This window comes from Rhinoderma darwinii, chromosome 2, assembly GCF_050947455.1.
Source record: "Rhinoderma darwinii isolate aRhiDar2 chromosome 2, aRhiDar2.hap1, whole genome shotgun sequence".
Taxonomy (NCBI): domain Eukaryota; kingdom Metazoa; phylum Chordata; class Amphibia; order Anura; family Rhinodermatidae; genus Rhinoderma; species Rhinoderma darwinii.
In genome coordinates this window covers 354,912,004-354,934,880 of record NC_134688.1, presented here as the reverse complement: position 1 = coordinate 354,934,880, position 22,877 = coordinate 354,912,004, and the positions used below count along the sequence as shown (strand labels likewise).

The following is a 22,877-nucleotide window of genomic DNA, read 5'->3' as shown; positions in this document are numbered from 1 at the left end:
TGCTAAACCTACATTTTCTTTGAAAGAATATAGATTTTAATTTGCATAGCCTAATTCCAATAATTTCTGCAATAAACCTGTGCGGTCAAAATGCTCACTATACCCCTAGATAATTTCCTTGAGGGGTGTAGTTTCCCAAATTGGGTCACTTTTGGGGAATTTCCACGGTTTTGGCACAAGAGCCCTTCAAACCTGACATGGTGCCTAAAATATATTCTAATAAAAAGGAGGCCAAAATCCACTAGGTACACCTTTGCTTCTGAGGCCGGTGCTTCAGTCTATAAGCATGCTAGGGCCACATGTGGGATATTTCCTAAAACTGCATAACCTGGGCAATAAATATTGAGTTGCATTTCTCTGGTATAACTTTCTGTGTTACAAAAAAATTGATTAAAAATGAATTTCTACAAAAAAAAATGACGTTTGTGAATTTTATCTCTACATGGCTGTCCCGTACTGAAAACAGTTGTCCGGCAGCGAGGCAGGGACTCCTAGCATCGTACATAACTATGCTAGGAGCCCGGCTCCCTGCACTGTGTTCGTTCCGGGACTTGCGGCCGAAATACGTCCGTCAATTACGGACGTAATTACCTCGTGTGAATCCAGCCTTAATTAGGAACAATTTTGTGTGGTATAATTGCCTATCTTACAAGCAGATACATTTAAATTGAGAAAAATGTAAATTTCGCTAAATTTTGGTGTTCTTCACAATTAAATACTGAATGTATCGACCACATTTTGGCAGTAACATAAAGTCCAATGTGTCACGAGAAAACAATCTCAGAATCGCTTGGATAGGTGAAGGCATTCTGAAGTTATTACCACATAAAGTGAAAGATGTCAGATTTGAAAAAATTAGGCTCTGTCAGGAAGGTCAAAAGTGGCCAAGGAGGGAAGGGGTTAAGGGGATAAATACAACTGCCGAAAATATTAGTGAAAGTGCCGCTACCCATGTAATCATACTACACCACGGCAGGTTGAGGTCATAACATGGCGAGCCACGTGGCTGTTGGATTGATACACAAAGAGCACGCTGTAGGCCTGGGAGTGAGGGCTTTTAACTCTTCTCTAGATTAGGTCGCTTTAAACCCCACATGATGACACGCCCCTTCATAAAACACATGTACTGACTGTGCTCTCTAGTCCCCGTCCTGTTCGTACGCTGCGTACAACTTTATTAGTTGCCTTTGCGCCGCTGCACGGACAGAAGCCTAGATGTTTAGTTATATGCCAATCTCCAGAGGACGCTTCATATATATTTATATAAACATGAGCCCCTAACGCTCCGCTCGCCCCCCGCCGCTTCTTTCCTGACGTAACATTGCAGACCTGAGGCAGCTCTTTTAATAACGAGGGCCAATGAGAATCATATTCTTCAGCCGAGCCCCCCTGATGCTGTCCAATGGGAGCACGCGTCTGCTGATCGAGCCTCCCCTAGTCATGTGAGTGCTGAATGCCAGCATGGAAGACAGGAGCTGCAGCAGCGCCATGCGGGCCCTTGGGTAACATAGGGGGACCGCGCTGTAGGACAGGTAGGACGCGCTTCCTCAGCCCGCATTTACATACACTTCGTATGCAGACGGGTAGACGGGACTTGACTGCAGCGTTTGGTGTTTTGCAAAGTTTCCCTGTGTGCGGAAAGTTGACGTGTTGACATGCTATGTGCTGCATGCATGTACGCGCCCACGGCCGCCATACGTACGCGTGTGTGGTGTGGTGCGTTCGTCTGGACGCGCTTGGTGTCTATGGACTTTCTACGGAGGGAGAGCTATGAAGCGCTGGCTATGAGGGGGACGTAACTGTAGCACATGGTAAAGATCGTATATTTAGCATTAGAAGTTCCTGAGGTGTTTGCCAGGCCCGGAGTGTTGTGATGGCTGCTGCCGTGAGCTGACCTTCCACTCGGGCTGTCACACAGGAGGAGGTGGGTGTGTCCCCAGCTTCTTTTTCATAGCCGTTTATGACAACTGGTGGAAAATCCTGCCGATTGCTCTAGTGACACGCAAGCAGGACACAGACATACTGGAGATACAAGCCACACACAATCTACATGTCATCTGATCATCACAGCGTCCTGATTTATCGTAACATTGGCACCAATTCTGTACTTCATCCAATGGAGTGATTTCCAATCTTTTTCCCATGGGGAAAATACTGAAACTTCCCCCAAATCGTGCAAAATTTCTAAAGATGACGCAGATGGCATGATGGATTTGGTGCAGCTCGTTAGACACGTCCCTCTTCCTTATGCTTTAATTTTACGCCAATATTTTGCCCTATAAAATGATGCAAGACCCTTTCTAGCAACTTTTTAAAACACAACACAAAATTGGCGCACACCGGGTACTCCACTTCTCTGGTGCAATGTGCAACCGCATTATAGTGCATTTTGCTTCGCATATTTGCCCTACATGCACAACCCGCAGCTCGCAATGTCGTTCCGTGCATCCCTCAACCATTGGGACACGTTATCTATGTTCAGTTCCAGAAAGAACACCTCATCGTCTTCTCCTTGGAGTGATAAAAGGGGTGCATGGGACCCCCATTAGCCTTATAGGTGGGAGTCTCAGAATTGGATTCCCCACCTATCAGAAACGTATGGCATATATTGTCGGTATGCCATAGATGTCTCAGATCGGTAATGCGACCCTTGGGAGTAGCACAATCTGACAATGTCGCCCTCGAGCAAGAGGGCAACATAAGTAAAACTTCGCTCATGGTCTATACAGCAAAATCTGACCGAAAAAAAAAAAAAAAAATGTAGCGTGCCCGACCACTATGTAAATCATTAACCTCTGAATCACTTGGGACATTCGGCTTTAACCCCTATATCATCTTCTAGCCCTAAGATTACCACTCGCCTGACTTTTTTAGTTTGGAGGAGCGATGCACAGAATCCTTGCCCTTTGGTCAGTGACTGATGGCGCTGTGTTAGTATACCCAGTAGTACTGTATATGTTGTAGCGATCAATGGCAAACTGGTAACTGTTTTCTGTAATACGGCATCTAATTTTTAACTGGTTACTGAAAATCGACTGAACGAATTGTTCATACTGTGCAGGGTAACAATAAAAAAAAATAGATATCTTCTTTTAGCCTAAACTTACTTGTAACTGCTAGTTGTGAACGTGTTTCCCGCAATGCTGTATTACATATGTTGTTCCCTAGAAGCATTGCTGTATTGGTTTACATTGATCTACTGAATTTAGAGACTGACACCTCTAAAAAAAAAAAGAGAGAAAAACGCCCCTAAGCTACAGTAACCCGTAAATAGCTTGAAAGGCGCCGATTCCGAGTCTGCAATTCTCATCTTTCTACTCTCTTGCATTCCTCCGCTGTAAGCCGATAAACCGGCCGTGCGCTGCATTCTGATGAATAGAGAGGACTACTAATCTCCACTGCTCATTAATTTCAATACACCACCCAAATCATCTATTTTGTTTTTGGGAAATGAACAAAAGAAGCTAGTATGTGATGAATATGGATTTCAGGCAAATAAACCTGTTTTGCACTCTTGACATTTACAAAAGAATTGAGCCTTGATTTCCTTAAAAAAAAAAAAAATTCTTATCGAAGTATCCACCATTAGGAGCGAACACAGCAGTGCAAAAGCGGGGCATTCTGTCAGTCAACTTGTCTAAAATTTCGGCTCCAATTGCAACCCACTTCTGTTGTAGCAACTATTAAAGGTGATTTTGTCTCGTAACTTGCACATCTGTAACAGATCTGTCCAAATGATCCCAGAGGATTAGGCCTCACGCACACGACCGTAGTGGTGTGCACGGGCCGTGATTTGCAGCTCGGACGGCCACGGAGTGTCACCAGCGGCCGCCCGAAAATCACGGGCCGTGCACATTGTCGTGTGCATTCATTTCAACGAGCCTGGACTGCGAAATGCGACCGTGATGAAACATGTCCTATTTTTTGCGGTCCAGGCTCCCGGGCAATGCACGGACCGTGGAAACCACGGTCGTGTACATGGGCCCATTTAAATGAATGAGGGCTGCAAAAATACGTTCGTGTTCATGGGGCCTTCGATTGCAATGGGGACTCTGGCGTGGCAAAACCATGTTCTTCAGTGCTTGTCATTCTTTTGACTGAATGTACTTTTTGCAATGACAGAAGGTGTGTTTTGGGTTGTTGTGGTTTTACACTATATCAAGATAAGTGCCGCCATGGATGGCATGGCGCGCCAGAATGTTACGGTAACGCTTGGAGTCCATAATTCCTTTCGGTATTTAGTAAGTCACCAACTGAACCACCTATGAAACATCCCCAGACCATAATTGACTGTGGGCTGAATGCAAGCATGAAGCATGCTGTCGCACGATGAACGGACTTTAGACTCTTGGACCCAAACACCTCAAACTTCAAATTTGTCTGTGAAAAAAACTTTATCCACTGACTAGTGGTCAAGCTCCTGTGTTTTTTAGCCCACAATAGCCTCTTCTTTTTATTAATGGGCCTAAGCACTGGTTTACAGGCTGAAACACATCACTTTAAGCCACTAGCTACAAGGTGGCGTTTAACCGTCACGATAGACCCGCTACTCTTCCTAGTTTCCATCAGAGCAGCACGGATCTGACTAGCTCTTTTGAATCTGTCCTGTTTGGAACACTCTCTGAAAAATGCTGTCCTTTTTTGTGGTCCATCACATACTCTTGTTTTCGGCGTATGTCTTGAGGGTACGCTGCACACCTAGATGAGCAGGTTCCCGCAGACTATGCTCTGCTTGTATGAAAGCGACTATAGCAGATTGCATTTCGATTAATAACTCCTTCCTGGAAGCCATTTGCGAGACCACTTTACACCTTAAAGAGAACCTTTCACCTGCCCAAAGATGTGCAGCATGTAATAGGCAGGGCTTCACAAAAACTCTCGCTTGAAATTATTTTCCTATCCTCCTCCGTTATTTACATATCGGTGCTGTTATATTTGGCACCCGATATGTAAATAAGCTCCTGAACAGTCAATGGTGTGTTTCTATCTAACTAAATGGCAAGGGGCCGTGATCTTTTCGCTCTGACACTGTCCAATCAGCTACAGACAGTGTCAGGGCGGCTTGTGCTGTTTTCCCTCCCGCGAGAACACACATAGGCTGGTTGTTCTGCAGAGAGCGCTCTCTGTCTGTGCAATTGCGGGCATGACCGGGCCGCCGAGTGCCCCGGACAGCCACTTGCATTTGCCAGTTCTCCCATAAGTATGGGAGCACGGTCTGTGAAAAGCAAATTCTAGGACGAGTCCTAAACATTTGTGGTACACTTCTATGGCCCGGACACCTTCCCGTGAATATACGGGAAGGTATCTGTGGTCAATAGAAGTGAATGTGTCCGCAATTACGGACAATTTTTATGGTCGTGTGTATGGGGCCCAAGTGTAAAGTTACCGAGCGGGGTCGCCAAGTGGTGAGGGGTGCATAGTGAATAAAAGTCGCCGACGCTCTGCTGACTCAATAAATACACAGTTCCAAACCTCCTCTGGCATTAACATCTGCACAAAACTGTTTGCCGGAGCTTCAGGTTATGGGTTTCCATGTCTGAACAGCTGCATGCAAGCCTTACATCACCAATCACAATACCAAGCGTTGGATGAAATGGTGTAAAGCACGCCGCCACTGGACTCTGGAGCAGTGGAAACGTTTTCTGTGGTGTGACATCACTCTCTGGTAGGCATGGATGTGTCTGTTTAGCGAATCCCTGGAGAATGTTACCTGCCTGACTGCATTGTCCCAACTGTACATTTTGGTGGAGGACGGATAATGCTATGGGGTTGTTTTTCAGGGGTTGGCCTAGACCCCTTAGTTCCAGTGAAAGGAAATCTTAATGCTTCAGCATACCAAGACATTTTGGACAATTTGTGGGAACAGTTTGGGGAAGGCCCTTTTCTGTTCCAGCTTGACTGTGCCCCAGTGCACATAGCAAGGTCCATACAGGAATGGTTGGGTGAGTTTGGTGTGTAAGAACTTGACTGGCCCGCACAGAGCCCTGACTTCAACCCCATCCAACATCTTTGGGATGAACTGGAATAGAGATTGTGAGCCAGGCCTTCTCCTCCAGCATCAGTGTCTGACCTCACAAATGCTCTTCTGGATGAGTGGGCAGATATTCCCACAGACACAGTTCAAAATCTTGTAGAAAGACTTCCCAGAAGAATGGAACCGATTTTATCTGCAAAGGGAGGGCCAACTCCATATTAATGCCTTTTGGATTTAGAATGGGATGTCATAAAAGCTCCTGTAGGTGTCCCAATACTTTTGTCCATATAGTGTATGTATGTATGTATTAGTGCTGGGCAATTCATCGAAAAATAACTGAAACCAAAATTCAGCACAATTAACCGACGTCATCTCGTGCATTTCGGCTTCTTCAATTTATTTCCCGGTTTCATCTGTATCTCCGTCTTCAGGACGCAGATACAGCTGAATCCAATGGTAGATCAGGGAGCTGTAAAGTCCCTACTCTACCTTTCACTATGGCTCAGCGCAGACAGGCGAGAGGCAGTGATGTCGTCGCGCCTGTCTACGCCGAGCCAACACACTGGAGGAGCAGAGGGATCTCCACTCGTCGTTAGAACGGGCTTAGGGGAGTATGTATTTTATTAGGCACTATTGCAGCTGTGTGGGGGCAGCTATGGGGGCATTCTACTGTATGGAGGGCAGTTATGGGTGGCAATATACAGAGTGGACGGCAGCTATAGGGGCGTTATATTGCGTGGAGTGCATTATAATGTGTGGGGGTAGCTATGGGGAATTATACTGTGTGTGGAGCACTATACTGTGTGGGGGCAATGTCAGGCGTGTGTATATATATATATATATATATATATTTCTTGTCTGACTGACATTTCATCCGAATTCTAATTTTGTCAAGTCACATCCAGTCTCGCTTACCGCGGCGATTCCAGTAATAGAACAGAGCTGTGTCATGTAGTATGTGCCATACAGTAAGCAGCTGGTATGAATGAGGGCAAGTCTCGACTTTAGTTGTATGATAGTTACAAGAAACCTGCTTGTGCTAGATTTCATTTAAAAAACCTACATGCAGATCGTTCTCTGTACGCACCGTAGACCACACGAGTTATGAGCCCTTTTGCTTATCTGTTACTCATATAAATTCTATTCTATTCTATTCTATTGCTGAGTTAAACAGGTTCTCCTCTTTGCACAATCTTTGCTTGTTAGAAGTGTCTCTTGACAATATATAGATCAGTGTTCTCCTGTTGGGAACCTAGTGATCAGCTAGAATCTGTGGGGAAACCTGGCAGTAAGTGCTAAATTTCCCTGCAGCGCCACCACAGGGGAGATTAAGCATTACACAGGTCCAACTCAAATTAGCGGGTTGCCCATGTAATGCAAATCAGTACAGGTCTCCTACAGTCAGACACTCTATTGGGAACTGTTTTACACTCTGGCCGAGAGGTGAGGATCCTAAACGGAGAACCCCCCTTTATTAACTTAGAAATCCCTAATAGGTTATATGAAATTGGGTTTTCAAAATGGACAACCCCTTTAAGCTAAATCTCCCATTAGAAGTGAATGGCATGACTCCCTTTTAGCAAAACAAATGCAGGGATGTGGGATCTTCAAGACAACAGAGCTGATTTTATTTGACCTCATTGTTGACTCACTGTTGACAACTTGGTGGCGTTCATCTTGGCTCCTTTAATAATTAAGATTAACAAAATAATTTGTACATATATGAATAGAGCTCTATGTTTATATAAATGCAACACATGTATACACACATTACATCTATACAATATGTTAAAGAGGCTCTGTCACCAGATTTTGCAACCCCTATCTGCTATTGCAGCAGATCGGCGCTGCAATGTAGATTACAGTAACGTTTTTATTTTTAAAAAAACGAGCATTTTTGGCCAAGTTATGACCATTTTTGTAGTTATGCAAATGAGGCTTGCAAAAGTACAACTGGGCGTGTTGAAAAGTAAAAGTCCAAGTGGGCGTGTATTATGTGCGTACATCGGGGCGTTTTTAATACTTTTACTAGCTGGGCGTTGTGTATAGAAGTATCATCCACTTCTCTTCAGAACGCCCAGCTTCTGGCAGTGCAGACACAGCCGTGTTCTCGAGAGATCACGCTGTGTCGTCACTCACAGGTCCTGCATCGTGTCAGACGAGCGAGGACGAGCTTAGGTGTTTCATCCTCCTGGGATGACGCTTAATCTCATGTGATCACCGATGCAGCCAATCACAGGCTGCAGCGGTCTCCTGGGATGAGACGTCATCCCATGAGGGCAGCCGGCTTTAGTGCTGCAGTTTTTCCAGGCGGGCATTCCGGGCGGAAATCTGCACCACAGTTTCGCCCGGGATTCCCTGCGGCAGACGGGGCGGATGTGCTGTGTGCTATTACGCAGTGTATCCGCCACGTGTGAACTCAGCCATAAATTGCAAGGGGTCCATAAATGATCATTTTGTTCAATTGCAGATGTTTCACATATCACCATTGCAAATGTCGCAAAAATGTTTCACACTTTTTGCACTACTTTGGGACTAAAATATCTTATTATGTGTAGTCAATAGGCTTCAACAGGCTGCCAAAGGGCTCCATGATATAAACAATCTGTTGCAAGGGGATTGATTTTAATTTAGAGGTATATATTAGAAAATTGTAAGTATAAAGTGCTCTACATTATGATTGTTCTCATTATATATTTATTTATTTTTAAAGAGCCACATATGTTTGTTTTACCGGGTGTAACATTCTGGAAGATTAGTATTCTTCTATGTAGGAACTACTATGTTGGCAAAATTGCTGTACAGTCAGATCGTTCTGCCCACATAGCAATTTGTGTGTGGCACTGCAATGTATGCAAGGTTTTTTTTCTATGAGCATAAATGCTATGTGGGCACCATGCCATCATGATATATTGCTACATGAGCCTGCTGACTATTTGGAGACCTACTAGCTCTATGGTCTTGGAGGAATGTTGGAATATGCAATGAATGTATTTTTCTTAATACAGTGAAGTGAGATGTAGTGGGAAGTTAGGCTTTGTTCATACATATCTCTGTCCGGTTTGTGTTGCTCCATGATGGCTGTGGTATTCTATGCAGTAAAAAGAAAAGGATGGGACTCCGTTCGGATCCATCATAAAACAGATCATAACTCATTCGACAAGTCCTGACAAAGCCATATACACTTAGACATCACGCGATACAGACACAATCCCAGTGTTGGAATGGGGTACCATGGCCCCAACCTGCAGCTATACATCACTGGGTCATGTCCACTTTTATGACCTCTACTGGTAGGGTTGCAGAAACCGAAAAAAGAGCTAAAGGTACTTGCAGCAAACTCCAGCAGGAAGTAATACATCCGCTTCAGATGGTTATCTGCTCCTGGACCTCATGGGCTCTGTTATGGCTAGACGATCCTCAAGTGAGTCCAGCTATGGTTGTGATGTCACCACACCATCATGATGGCTTAAAAAGCCATGTGAACCCCAATTTCCAGAGTATCTGTCACAGAAGTACACACTGCAATAATCGTATTTGGACCTGCGCCAGCGAACAGCGGGATTAATGCTTAGTGCACTTTACAATGGAGGTGTCCTTTACGTTACTGACGCAAAGCTACAGACGCCGGCTACTGTTTTTAACAGGAACTCCCAAGTCACAGCAGCACGCTGCACGTTTATCACAGCATGTTCCTCCATAACCGATTCTAACAAAACTGTTCTCAATTTTGCACAGTACGCAGAATTGTGATAGTGCTACGTTGTTGGCGGTGGCGCTGTCATCTGCAGCATCTTTATAGCCTATTAACCAGTGCAGGTCCGGGCTATTTTGAACCTTCAGGTCCAGACACCGTTTAGCCCTTTTTAGCATGTGTTAGTTAAATGGCTATAACTTTTTTTTTATTTGTTGGGCTAACGACGTGATTTTTGGGATGTTTTTTCCGTAGACAATGCAGGTTTCTTTTTTTTTTAATCATTTTTATACACATCCTTTTTGCTATTTAAGAATTTTTAGGCTTAAAGTTTGAAAATAATAGTCAAAAAAAATAAGCTTTTTTTTAGATTTCAGCTATTTGTCTTTGGCAATAACATAGTTTGACCCTAAAATAGGCCTTTTATTTGTGATCGTCATTGTCTACTGTAAATTTTAATATATTACGTTTTTTTTGGGGTGGGAATTTTATGTGTATTTATTATAAAAAAAAATTGTTGCACTTTACGTTTATTTCTTTTATTACTATGGCCTGTCCCTCAAAGGTCAAAAAAGACCTTTGGGGAACTTTTATATATATTCTTTCTTTTACACCTTTTTCCACTGGAACTGGCACTGCACAGCAGCCCCAGTTACAGGGGAAATCAGCCCTCTCATAGTGACAATTGTCACTAATAGGGCTGTGCTGGGTCCAGTTAGACCCAGCAGCGGTCTGCCCACTAACGGCATACCGCCGATCATGTGGCCAGTCACATGAAAACCGGGACCAATAGACAGCGGCGCAGCCGCTGCCTCTATTCCTATACACAGCGTTCATTGAGCGCTGTGTAAAAGAGATCGGAGAAGACAGAAGCAACGAAAGCTGCTTCTATCTTCTCCTCCGTGTCACCGGCAGTCACTGACAGCCAGAGACCCAACATTCTGCTGCCCGATCACTCAGTCAGCAAGTTAAAGCCCGAGCCGTAAAAAGTCTATGGCTCGGGTTTTAAGGACCCTGACCGCTGGCCGTAAAAACACAGCCAGCGGTCGGGAACCAGGTAAAGTGTAAGCCAACACCAGGAACCATTTCATTTTATAGAACTGCTCCTTTAGTTTTAACATTTTCAGTGCACACGGAAGGGCCGCATATTTTTTTTTTTTACTTTTAAACTCATGTTTGTCAAGCTTTTTTTTTTTTTTCTTTATTTCTTATTCTCAAGTAATAATGGAAAATAATACCGGTTATGAAACTTCTAAACTGCAACTACTCTCTCAATATAGTCCCATACACATAAAAAGGAAATGTATGAATATCCCCTTAGGTTGTTTTACCAGCTTGCCTTTTGCCCTGGACGGGTGATCGAGCTCACTAGTGCCCAAGACCATCCGATGTGATTGGTATCGGCTATAAGACAGCTAATGGTAGATGTGGTCACATGAGTATCACAAGGGTTAAGTGGCTGTGGTTTGAGTAGGATGTGTGATCATGTAACTATTGCTGCGCTGAATCCAGGTGGACAGCTCAGACAGCCGCAGAACAGATGATTCTTACATGGGATCGAAATACTTTCAGTTTCGGGGTTATTTCAGTTCAGTTGAATCCTCTTTTTCAAATCTGCAAGATGCAACAAGTCTCATCCTGTAGAGTCACTACAAATTGCTGAACTGAATGTAATATTAAAGATGGTCCATTTTTTTAAATTTGTTTTTCTAAGCAGCAGACTGGCTGTCCACTCAAAATAAATTCTTCACCTCTTGTTTCACCCCTGTTTGTCAAAACTGCAGTTTCCCTCCTGAGCTCAGGAGTTTTCGCTCGTTGCATACTATTGGTTGAGTGAAATAAGGCACTGCGTAAAAGCTGCTGATTGGCTGGCTGTAAAGCCGGCCATACGCTGTTAGGGATCTGCCAGGTACTTCATCTAGGTATACTCCTGGGATTAATCAATCCACACCTGAGGCCAGACCTGTTCGACTGACACCATCTCCCACCAACCAGGGTGGCAGGCTCAGGAGTGGGAGAGCTTATCGCGGCCTGGTCTGTCGGAGTTAGCTCCGCCCCCTGTCCTTTATTACCTGCCCTGTTCTCTCCCTCAGTGCTTGTAATTCTTTTGGATTCCTGGCCCCACTGCTGCTTGCTCCAGCCTGCTTCTGCCTTGCTGCAGTTCTGCTTGACCTGCTTTGCTTTGCCCCTGGCTTGCTTCTGTCTCCGTGCCCGCTCGGGTGTACTCACTTCGTCCTGGTCCTGACTGTTCGTTCGCCGCTCCGTTTCCTCGTGGCGTTCCGTGGCTACTGCCCCTTCCCTTGCGTGTTCCCTGTTTGTTTTCCTGTGCACTTAGACAGCGTAGGGACCGCCGCCCAGTTGTACCTCGTCGCCTAGGGCGGGTCGTTGCAAGTAGGCAGGGACAGGGCGGTGGGTAGATTAGGGCTCACTTTCCCTTCACCTCCTTCCTGCCATTACATACGCGACATCTGTTTAGTCAACGGCCAACTCCCCCCTAACCATGGCGGCTCAGATTCAATAGGCAACAACTTATCTCCTAGGGAACCAGAGGATCGGGCATGACTCCATGCACATTAGATTGCCAGAAAGGTTTGCCCGACTTCTAATATGAATGGCCAGCTTTAGTCTGCTGGTTGGCACTTTAAATTCTTTCTTGGCAAAGGAGACCGTGATAATGTTGATCACTTGGGTGCTGCATAGACCTAAATGAAAAAGCAAAACTTGACTTTTTTAATAGGAATTGAACAGGAGCCTGGAGGCACAGATTGTCTGCCACTTTAGACGCACCTTTTATATTTAGGTTCAGAATTCTAGGCTGATTAGTTTCTTAACATGTCTTTAGGATATGTTCAGACACTGCAGATTTGTTGCAGAAATTTCTGAAACTGAAAATTCACACCATACATCTGAATGTGGTTGTTTCTGCAGCACGTGCGTGGATTTCTGCAAGTCCCATTAAGATGACTGGGACAGTCTCACAAATTTCTGCAATATATTTTCTGTGTGTGGACTTTATGTGCTGCTGATCTCTTTTTCAAAGCGGAATAATAGGCACTGATGGCAGACCTGGAGGCCTTCAACACACCTCTGGCTGCCATGGCAACTGATCGGCACCCAGAGATTTCATCATCCTTGACTAAGAGCTCTGGCTACTATGTGCAACAAGGCCACTTGCTCTGTTCAACAAATTGGATAAATGAGGCCCATTGTATTTGACTCAATGATATTTGGATGCTCGTGTCAAATCACATCACACAAAACCTCATATAATGTGTGAACGGTTGGGGAGCTCACCTAGAGGGATAGATAATCCATGTGCCTCAACATTGGTAACCAACCAAACACACATGTAACAAGGGGGTGGGGGATATACATTTTCTACCATAACTGTTTTTCACCCAAACAAAAATCTTATTCGTGATATCCAGTACTCCAATATATAGATAAATAGAGGGAAAAAGCTTGGTTGAAATAGTACAACATATAGTGGGAGAATTTAATAAGCACTGTACCCCAGAAAACAGTTGCTTTTTAAGTTTTGTTTTTTTAATTTCATTTTTTTAATTTTTACGCTGCCTCCACCTCAAAAAGTAGGCAGGCCGTGGCCACTCTCGAAATGACAAATTTACTATCATTTACGCCGGAAATCTGCATAAATTGTAGCGCAAATCTATGCCAACTCGTAGCTGGTGTAGATTTGACTTTCTGGCATACAGATGGCCGAGATGTGCCTAATTTATTAAGAGACGTACGGCTACCTAATAAATTGGGCACATCTTAATCCAGCACTTTTTAGATTAAAAGTGGCATATTAAACACCAGTCTTAATACATTTCACCCTTATTATTAAAGGGAATGTGTCGCAAATGAAACATTTTTTTTTTTTAAGTGTCATTACTTATTTCTATTATTTTTTAAGTTTTTTGCTTTATTTATTTTTTCCATATGGTGGAAAGTATTAAAAATTAAATAAGAATTTGACATGTTTGCCTATGTTGGCCACCAGGGGGGGGCACTTCCCAGAATTGCAGCAAGGTGAATAAGGCAAAGCAACCTGACTCACAGCTGCTGTAAATGTGGGAGGGAATCTCACCCCCCCCCCCCCACAAGCCATGAAAAGGTGTCTTCAAATTGCTAAGCAGTGTCCGGCAGCCATATTGGGTGTTATTCTGCAGCTGGAAGAAGTTATAGGACACACCAAAAGGCTAAGGCCTCATTTGAATTCCTTGAATTCAATGAAAAACTGCTCCAATTACGTCCAAAGAGGTGTCCTGCACTTCTTTGATGAGGCTGTAATTTTACGCGTCGTCTTTTGACAGTGACGCGTAAAATTACAGGTCGTCGGCACAGTACGTCAGCAAACCCATTCAAATGAATGGGCAGATGTTTGCCGACATATTAGAGCCGTCTTTTCAGGCGTAAATCGAGGCATAAAATGCCTCGTTTACGCCGGAAAATAGGTCGTGTGAACTCAGCCTTAGAACGCTTGATTACACTTGATTTTGTGTGTGTGTGTGTGTGTGTGTGGGGGGGGGGGGGGGGGGGTGCTCGCCGCTGATTCTTCAAAACAGCTGATAAGCGGCTATGAAGTATCAGCGGCGCCCGTGCACGCTCTGACACACACACACACACACACACACACACACACACACACACACACACACACACACACACACACACACACACACACACACACACGAAAAGTCTTAAAGGGGTCGTCCAGGAAAACATGGCGCCGCACCTGTCCTCAGGTCGTGTGTGGTATTACAGCTCTGTCCTATTCACTTCAATGGAGGTGAACTGCAATACCAGACACAACCTGAGGACAGGTGCGGTGCTGTGTCTCCAATCCGGACACCCCATCTGTCCTGAGATGACCCGACGGACAGAGCCACCCACCGCCATCACTGCAGACAGAACCACACCACTACGGCATGAGGGCAGGGCTTGTCCTGAGTGAACTGTCTCTTGTTATGGACAGATTTATAGTCACGTGAACCCCGTCTGATGAACCGGTAACCTAGGTCCGATCACATGAGAGGGGGATCACCAAAAACTCTGTGCACCCTCAGTCCATCCAGCCCTTTCCTGGTTATATCTGCTTCTGGGAAAGTTGGGTGACCACCATTACCCCTCCTACTGGAGTGTGACAGGTTCATTAGTCACATCCCCAAACACTCCAGTAGGAGGGGTAATGGTGGTCACCCAGCTTTCCCAGACCCCTGAACAGTAAATCTCTCTAGTTGTGCTGAGACTGTTTGGGGATGTGACTAATGAACCTCTCAGTCTCAGCACAACAAGAGAGATTTATCGTTCAGGGGTCTGGGAAAGCTGGGTACCACACTAACAGCGGGCATAGTATCACCCAGCTTTCCCAGGACAGTTACATCATGTGTCCTTTATACAGAGTCTCCTGCACGACTGGTAGGGGGCCCGTCGGGGGGGGGGGACGACTGTTTGGGGGAGGCGGCCGTCGGGGGGGGGGGGCGGGGGCCTGTCGGGGGTCACGAGAGCTGCGGTCTCTGAGATAGAGAGTGGGACATGCAGAGACACAGATCTTACCTGCAGTTCAGCTGGTCTTCATGATGGCGCCTGCTATCTCCCTGCAAACAGCTGCTCTGCTGTGTGACTCTGACCTGCGTCTGCGCAGTACAGAGACAGAGAGCAGAATCAATGGAACGGCTCCCGTTCATTGACTCCTATGCACTGTAGCTGCCGTATTCCATCTCTGTCGTTAATCGACACATACAGAGATGAAAAACAAAATGGCAGCCTCCATAGAGAAGTAAAAGTTAGAAGAAAAAAGTAAAACACAAACACACAAATAAATAAAATGTATTTTAATAACATACTAAAAGCAATATTATATATAAAAAAAATAATAATTTGCGACACCCGTCCTTTAAGTGGCAATGGCTTATTGCACTGCAGATGCTGTTAACGTGATACAGATCATATGATCTTAGGGGAGCAACTGTAATGGATACTGGACCAAAAGACAGCTATATACAACTGATATACATAACATATGTCTTCAGTCAACTACTGACATACATACATCAGATACGCAATGTGTGTATATTTGCATTTATCAAGCTGTAAATTACTGTCTTTAGGTGTGTTCCACACCTGTTAATATCTGGTGGCGTATAAAGAAAGAAGTATTAAGAAATGATTGGATCTAATGTGACCCACAGAATTGAAGGCTGTGTGCTTCTTCTTTCCTCTACTTCTTCTTTCCTCTACTTCTTGTTAACATACATTTGGTAGGTAAACAAGAAGTAGAGGATAGATAGCAGGAAATATGATTGCAGAGTCAGACTACAATGGGTTTGTTTGTAGTCTTTCACCATGGAGACACATGGTCTGCCTAGGAGCTGTAGACCTAAAACAATATTTTTATCAATACTATTAAAGTTGCTTAATTTTACATTTTAGATGCATTGGAACGTTAAAAAAATATATATATTGGTTCGGCATTGAGAAGTTCAGCACCAGTGGAAGTCGGTAAAGTCTTCTGTTTTATATAACAAAACATAGTTAAATTCCAAATGTGGCATGAAATAAAGCAGAAGATTTTTACTGACTTCCAGTAGTGCTGGGCTTCTCTATTCTGAATCATATGATTCCCAGTGTTCCCTGACACACCGGAGCATAGAGGATTCAATACCTGTTGTGAGCTGCTTTCTACATGTGACTAAAAATCGTGATTGTGACTATGTACATATACTTTAACGGCTATGCACACCTTTGAAAGCGATTTTTATTTTATTTTTTTATAAATAGGTCAATCAGTGTGTTTTGTGCAAATTTAGAGTTAGTTTTTATAAATTATTTTTACTTTTTGTGATACAGCTGCTTTGTATTCTGTATACAGAGGAGCTGTAGCTTACACTGAATCCTGTACCCATCAGGTCCACGGGACGGACTGGTTCAGTGTCAGCAGGTCGGATCCACCTGTTATCCATTAATAGATTACAGGTGGATCCTGCGTGTCAGACACGCAGGAGCTGCTAACACTGAACTCGTCAGTCCCTGACGGATTCAGGTCTTTGCGCATTATACAGGTGCTCTTTATACAGGATATAAAGCAGCTATATCTCAAAGTAAAAATAATTTATTATAAAAACGAATTATAAAGTTGAACAAAACATACGCCCCTTTTTATTTAAAAGAAAAATGGCTTTCGAAGGTGTACATAGCCTTTAAGCATGTGCTGTTCTGTATTATTTCAAATTGGCAACAGTAGTGGAGATGTTCAGTTTGTCACCAATTAACATGAAACCTGATTTTTATTTTGCTTCAATATAATATTTCTTTCAATATAATATTTTATTTTTTTTATCTACAGATCATTGAAGTCATCAAAATTTAAAGACCGCTTACAGGTTCATTTCTGGCAATCCCCCACCCCAACTTGGCAAGGAGCGTGGGGGGGTTAGCGGCCTGGAAAATGGTTTCTTTAATCTGCAGTGAACCACTCTCTGCCTCTGATCTTCTGTCTAATGCCACTTCTCCATGTGGGCAAAACATGACTCTGCCACAGTCTGGAGACTTATCAATGCTCACCCTTCTGCAGGATGATGCCAGCCCTTCCTCTCCATCCCTGGCAGAACAGCTTGATGACCGTATTGTCTCCATAAAGGAGGAGGGTGTAGATGAAGAAGTGGAAGGAATTATTTTATCCCAATTGGTAAAAGCAGTGGAGGAGCCTAAGGAAGTTACTCCAATGGCACAGTTAAAACTCCCAGACTTTTGTGCCCAGATCTCTGGAGACTTTAGTCCTACCCTAGAGGAAATTGAGGAATTTTTAATGGAAAATATGGATCTGATCCGAGAAGAACTGGTTGAAAAGCAGCCCATTCCTGAAACATGGGTTCAGAATTGCATGAAAAGTGAGGAGATGTCAGACACCGATACAACTCAACCAACAGAGAATGTATCAACTCCACTAACCCCAGATACTTCAGCCAGTCCACCTTCCACGACAGGCAGTATTCCTGTCATCCTACAAATCCAACCTGTTCCTGGTGCTGCTTCTTTGGCACAGAGCTCTACCGGTGGTGTCCGGCTGACGCAGCTGGTTATCAGTGTACAGGGCCAAAGCCTGGCACTGGCTCCAGTCCCAGGGCCTAATTCACCTGGGGACCAAAAGTATGTTAGAATTGCCCCTCTGCCAATGACTGTTCGACCATTGACATTAGGAGGAGTATTTGTCAGTGAAGGACATCAGAAGGGTGCACCAGCTCTGATCAGAGTTCATAAGTGCAGTCACCCTGGTTGTAACAAGATGTACACAAAAAACTCACACCTTAAAGCCCATTTCCGACGGCACACAGGGGAGAAGCCTTATGTTTGCACGTGGCCAGAGTGTGGATGGAGGTAAGCAAACTTAACATGGTTTTAATTGCAATTAAATAATTAAAACACAAAATACATACAGGGTGACTTGTTTAGCAACCATGGTCATTGTCCGATTCTTTAAAGATTCTGGGTCTGAACCCACTTCTATGTGGCTACTTGCTCTCTGTCACCACTACCTATTCATGCTTTTGATTCATTACGAAGGCAGGGCCATTAATGTTAGAAATTAAAAAATAAAACAACAAAAAAAACACCAATTTATCTTAAACTGGGTTCAGAAGACAAATTTTAACACTAAAGGAGCACAAAAGTAGTCCGTTATGTTGCTAAATCAGAGATTGTTGCAACCATAGAAAGGCCTGTGCAGCTTTTAATCCCTTCTGTGAAAACTATCTCCCCAGCCGTGTCTAAGGGAAGGAACAAAGATTTAGTGGAAGTTCGGTAAGGCGCTCAATCAATTACACAGAATGATATGCTGATTCCTGAAAGATATTTAAGAAATAAAGATGTACTTCGCTTCCTTTTTACACACCGGCTGAGGCTCTCAGGTCTTTACCAAGCAGACCACAAGCCAGCCTATTGCCGGCAAATTTGTGCCTCCTGAGGGGACTTGTGGGGCCAACTGCTAGCTCGCAGCCTACTGAAACAGAAGGGTCCTGCTCCAGTTACAATGTGGTCGTCTGTGCCTAGTTCTCAAAAAAAGCATTGCACTGGGTCCGAGCAGTGTCTAACCGCTACCTTTTCACGGAACACTGGACCCAGCTTTTGTGGAAGTACAGACCTAACATGGTGGGACAGGCTTCAAGAGATAAGCCAACCCATGCACTAGTCCATAACAATCCCACATTACCACAGCGTGATGCGGCATTGTTATAGACGACAGAAATAACCCCAGATTATAAATAAAGGAGCATCAGGGGACCCAGAAAATAATCAGTGGTGGGACAGCCAAGAAACAGCAACGTAGATTTATCAAAAAAGAAATACAGAAGCCCCTTCAACTATTGTATTTCTCTAGTGTCCTTTTACACGGCCCGACAAGGGCCATGAAAATGAGTACTCATCCACAAAACAGCTAGTCGATCTGCGCTCTTTTGCTCCTTTCACAAGGAGCTGTGATCAGTAATGTATGGGGATGAGTGCTCGTTACTACGACCGACCATCCCCATACATTTCCATCGTGTCGACAGCACAACTCCCTGTTTACACAAGGAGATGTGCTGTCAACTAGCGACCATTTTATTGGCCGCGTAAACAGATCGATTAGCCGATGAATGAACGCTTGCTAATTTATCGGCTGATCGTTGTCCTGATTACACAGATAAATGATTTGGAAAGAATGATGTTATTATCGATCACATCTAAGTTCGTGCACTCAGACGTAATTGATATTAGCTGGATCCTGCGTGTCAGAGACTCTCCGGACCAGCGTTTGTTTAAAGGGATTTTTAAGGGATTTTCCAGCTAGTAGAAATTGATGGCCTATCCTCCGTATAGTCCATCAATAGCTGATGGGTTGGGGTCCGACTCCCGGGACCCCTTCCGATCAGCTGTTTTGAAATGGGTGCAGCGCTCGTACGAGCGCTGCTTCCCCTTTGCTCACTGAATCGTCGACACGCAGCAGCGATTCACAGAAATTGCAGCCTTTTCTACGATTCACTTCAATTGGAGAAAAAACTGTAATACATGTGAATCGCCGCTGCGTGTCGATGATTCACAGTGAGCAACAATAAATAAATGGGAAGCAGCGCTCTTACGAGGGCTTCACTCCCTTCAACACAGCTTATCCTCGGGAGTCGGACCCCGACTCATCAGCTATTGATGGCCTATACTGAGGATAGGTCATGAGTTTTCACAGACTGGACAAACCCTTTAAGCTGTCAGTCTTGCAGACCTAACGGATTTAGCTTTGACGGCAAGATACAGCTTCTATGTATACAGACAACACAGAAGCTGTGTCTGAAAAATGTTTTTTTTTTTTTATTTTTTAAAAAAAATAAATAAACAATTAAAACAGATTGCCAGAGGCATGACCTAGCAGGCATACACTACAGGCAGACCTGGGGGCCTTTGTTAGGCCCCCTGGCTGCGATAGAAGACACAGACACTTGGCAATCTTATCGCCGGGTGTCGGTGGGATGAGAGGGAGCTCCCTACCTCACTCCAAAACCACTCGGATGCGGCGCTCGCTATTGAGTGCTGCATCTGAGGGGTTAAACAGGTGAGATTGATACTGATATCGATCTCACCCGTTCGAGCAGGGATGCCCCCAGCCCTCAGCTACCTCTGATAGCAGGGAGATTTAACGGCTCCCTGCTCTGTTTATGTATTCCGATGCAGCGCCGTAAAAAGGCTATTGCATCGGAATAAAGCCCATTAGTGGCTGCCATAAAAACACTATGGGGCGGTCACTAACTGGTTAAGAGAGCATTCTGTTTGTTTTGATACCATGAACATGAGGAATTTTAGTTAAGATCATGGTATATGGAACAACATAAATTCCAGTTTATCAGTTACATAATGGCAACAAAGCGCTAAGGACACCCTAACCCTATGTCATCCTGGTCCTATCATAGTTCTTGTTAATTTTGCGCTCAGTAACAGAAAACTGGAGTTTCACCATTGGGAAATCAAGGTCCCAGAGTCTGGAGGAAGAGTGGAGAGGCATCAATCCAAGTTGCTTGCGGTCCAGTGTGAAGTTTCCACGGTCCGTGATGGTTTGGGGAGCCATGTCATCTGCTGGTGTTTGTCCACTGTGTTATATCAAGTCCAGAGTCAACGCAGCCATCTACCAGGAAATTTTTGAGCACTTCATGCTTCCCTCTTCTGACAAGCTTTATGGAAATGCTGATTTCATTTTCCAGCAGAACTTGACCCCTGCCCACACTGCCAAAAGTACCAATACCTGGTTTATTAACCACAGTATCACTGTGCTTGATGGGCCAGCAAACTCGCCTGACCTAAACCCCATAGAGAATCTATGGTAGATTGTCAAGAGGAAGATGAGAGACACCAGACCCAACAATGCAGACAAGCTGAAGGCGGCTATCAAAGCAACCTGGGCTTCCATAACACCACAGGCTGATCGCTTCCATGCCATGCTGCATTGATGCAGTAATTCATGCAAAAGGAGCCCCGAGTATTGAGTGCATATACTGGACATACTTTGCAGTAGGCCAGCATTTCGGTATTAAAAATAATTTTTGAAATTGGGCTTATTTTATTTTCAATTGTTTTCATTCACTGTTAGCCATAATCATTAACATTAAAAGAAAAAAATGCTGGATATAGATCACTCTGTTTGTAATGAATCTATATGAGTTTCACTTTTTGAATTGAAATAGGCCCCATGCACACAAACGTGATTTTGCGGCCGCAATTCCCCCGAAAATCCACAGGAGAATTGCGGCCCCATTCGTTCCTATGTGCCCATGCACACGACCGTGTTTTTCACGGTCCGTGCATGGCCCGGGAGCCTGGCCCTCAGAACGGACATGCCTTATTACGGCCATATTCTGCGGTCTAGGCTTATTGAAAATAATGGCTGCGCCATGTGCATGGCCCACGATTTGCGGGCGGCTCGCGGCTGACAGTCCGCTGCTGGCCGACCCGAAAAATCACGGCCGTGCACATGGCTACGGTCGTGTGCATGAGGCCTTACTGAAATAAATTAACTTTTTGATGATATTCTAATTCATTGAGAAGGACTAGTATATATTAAGAAGTTCGCACTAAATTTTGGACATTTTAAGGGGCTGTCTCACGTTTTCCCCTCTTAGGGCCCGCTACCGCTCTGGTGAACAGAGCCGACACGTTCAACTGTATGGCCAACATAAAATAAGTTTCCCCTGCTGTGGCGTCTCTTTGCAAAATCGGCTCCAACCTGAAAGGGGTCGTTAAATAATAATAAAAAAAGAAATACTTCACTTAAATACCATTTATGTGCAGAAAATTATGTACTGTGAAAGGCCAGCACATAAAAACATGAAAATAAATAGACCGGAGACAATCTTGTCTCCCGTCGGTGGGCATGTGGTGCTGTAAGATCCAGGAGATTATGAGAATGGAGGACCTCACGGCATCAATGAGAGGGTCCCATGCCACCTTCCTCAAAACCTGGCGTGAATGGATTTGATTTCAATCCTCTGTGGAATACAAGGCCATCATGGCCTCTCGAGCTTATTACCTAGGCCCAGTGTGTCAGGTCAGTTCTTTCCCCTTCCTCTCTCTCCTTTCTGTCTCCTCTTTTCTTTTGTCTCTGTTTACTGTTTTCCCGTTCGCTTACGGGGTATTATGCATGGCTGCGGGTTCAGGGTGCATACCTGAGTTTCTTTCATTGTTGATTTGAGCAATATACTGCTTTTCTTTGTGATTCTTTGCACTTTTGTAATGCAAGTTGCTGGACTGTGGGCCGATGTCAGTGCTGCAATGGTCTGCACCATTAGGCTGGGTTCACACAACCATGTTACGTCCGTAATGTACGGAACGTATTTCGGCCGGAAGACCCGGAACTAACACAGTGCAGGGAGCCGGGCTCCTAGCATCATAGTGATGTACAATGCTAGGAGTCCCTGCCTCGCTGCAGGACAACTGTCCCGTACTGTAATCATGATTACAGTACGGGACAGTAGTTCCACGGAGAGGCAGGGACTCCTAGCGTCGTACATCACTATGATGCTAGGAGCCCGGCTCCCTGCACGGTGTTCGGTCCGGGTCTTCCGGCCGAAATACGTTCCGTACATTACGGACGTAACATGGTCGTGTGAACCCAGCCTTATACTGTTTTTATGTGTTTTGAAAACGAAAATAAAAGAATTGATAAAAAAAAGAAAATAAATAGACCAG

The 22,877-nt window shown here is 44.5% G+C and overlaps 1 protein-coding gene across 1 annotated transcript in view; it reads left to right on the top strand.

Moving 5' to 3' along the window:
* Positions 1–1,440: 1,440 nt before the first annotated feature.
* Positions 1,441–22,877, top strand: part of LOC142743235 (Krueppel-like factor 15) — a 34,261-nt gene continuing 12,824 nt past the window's right edge. Inside the window, exons 1-2 of the mRNA XM_075853803.1 lie at positions 1,441–1,532; positions 17,020–18,050. Coding sequence (XP_075709918.1) covers positions 17,122–18,050 — 929 coding nt within the window. The 5' untranslated portion in view covers positions 1,441–1,532; positions 17,020–17,121. The remainder of the gene's footprint in view (positions 1,533–17,019; positions 18,051–22,877) is intronic.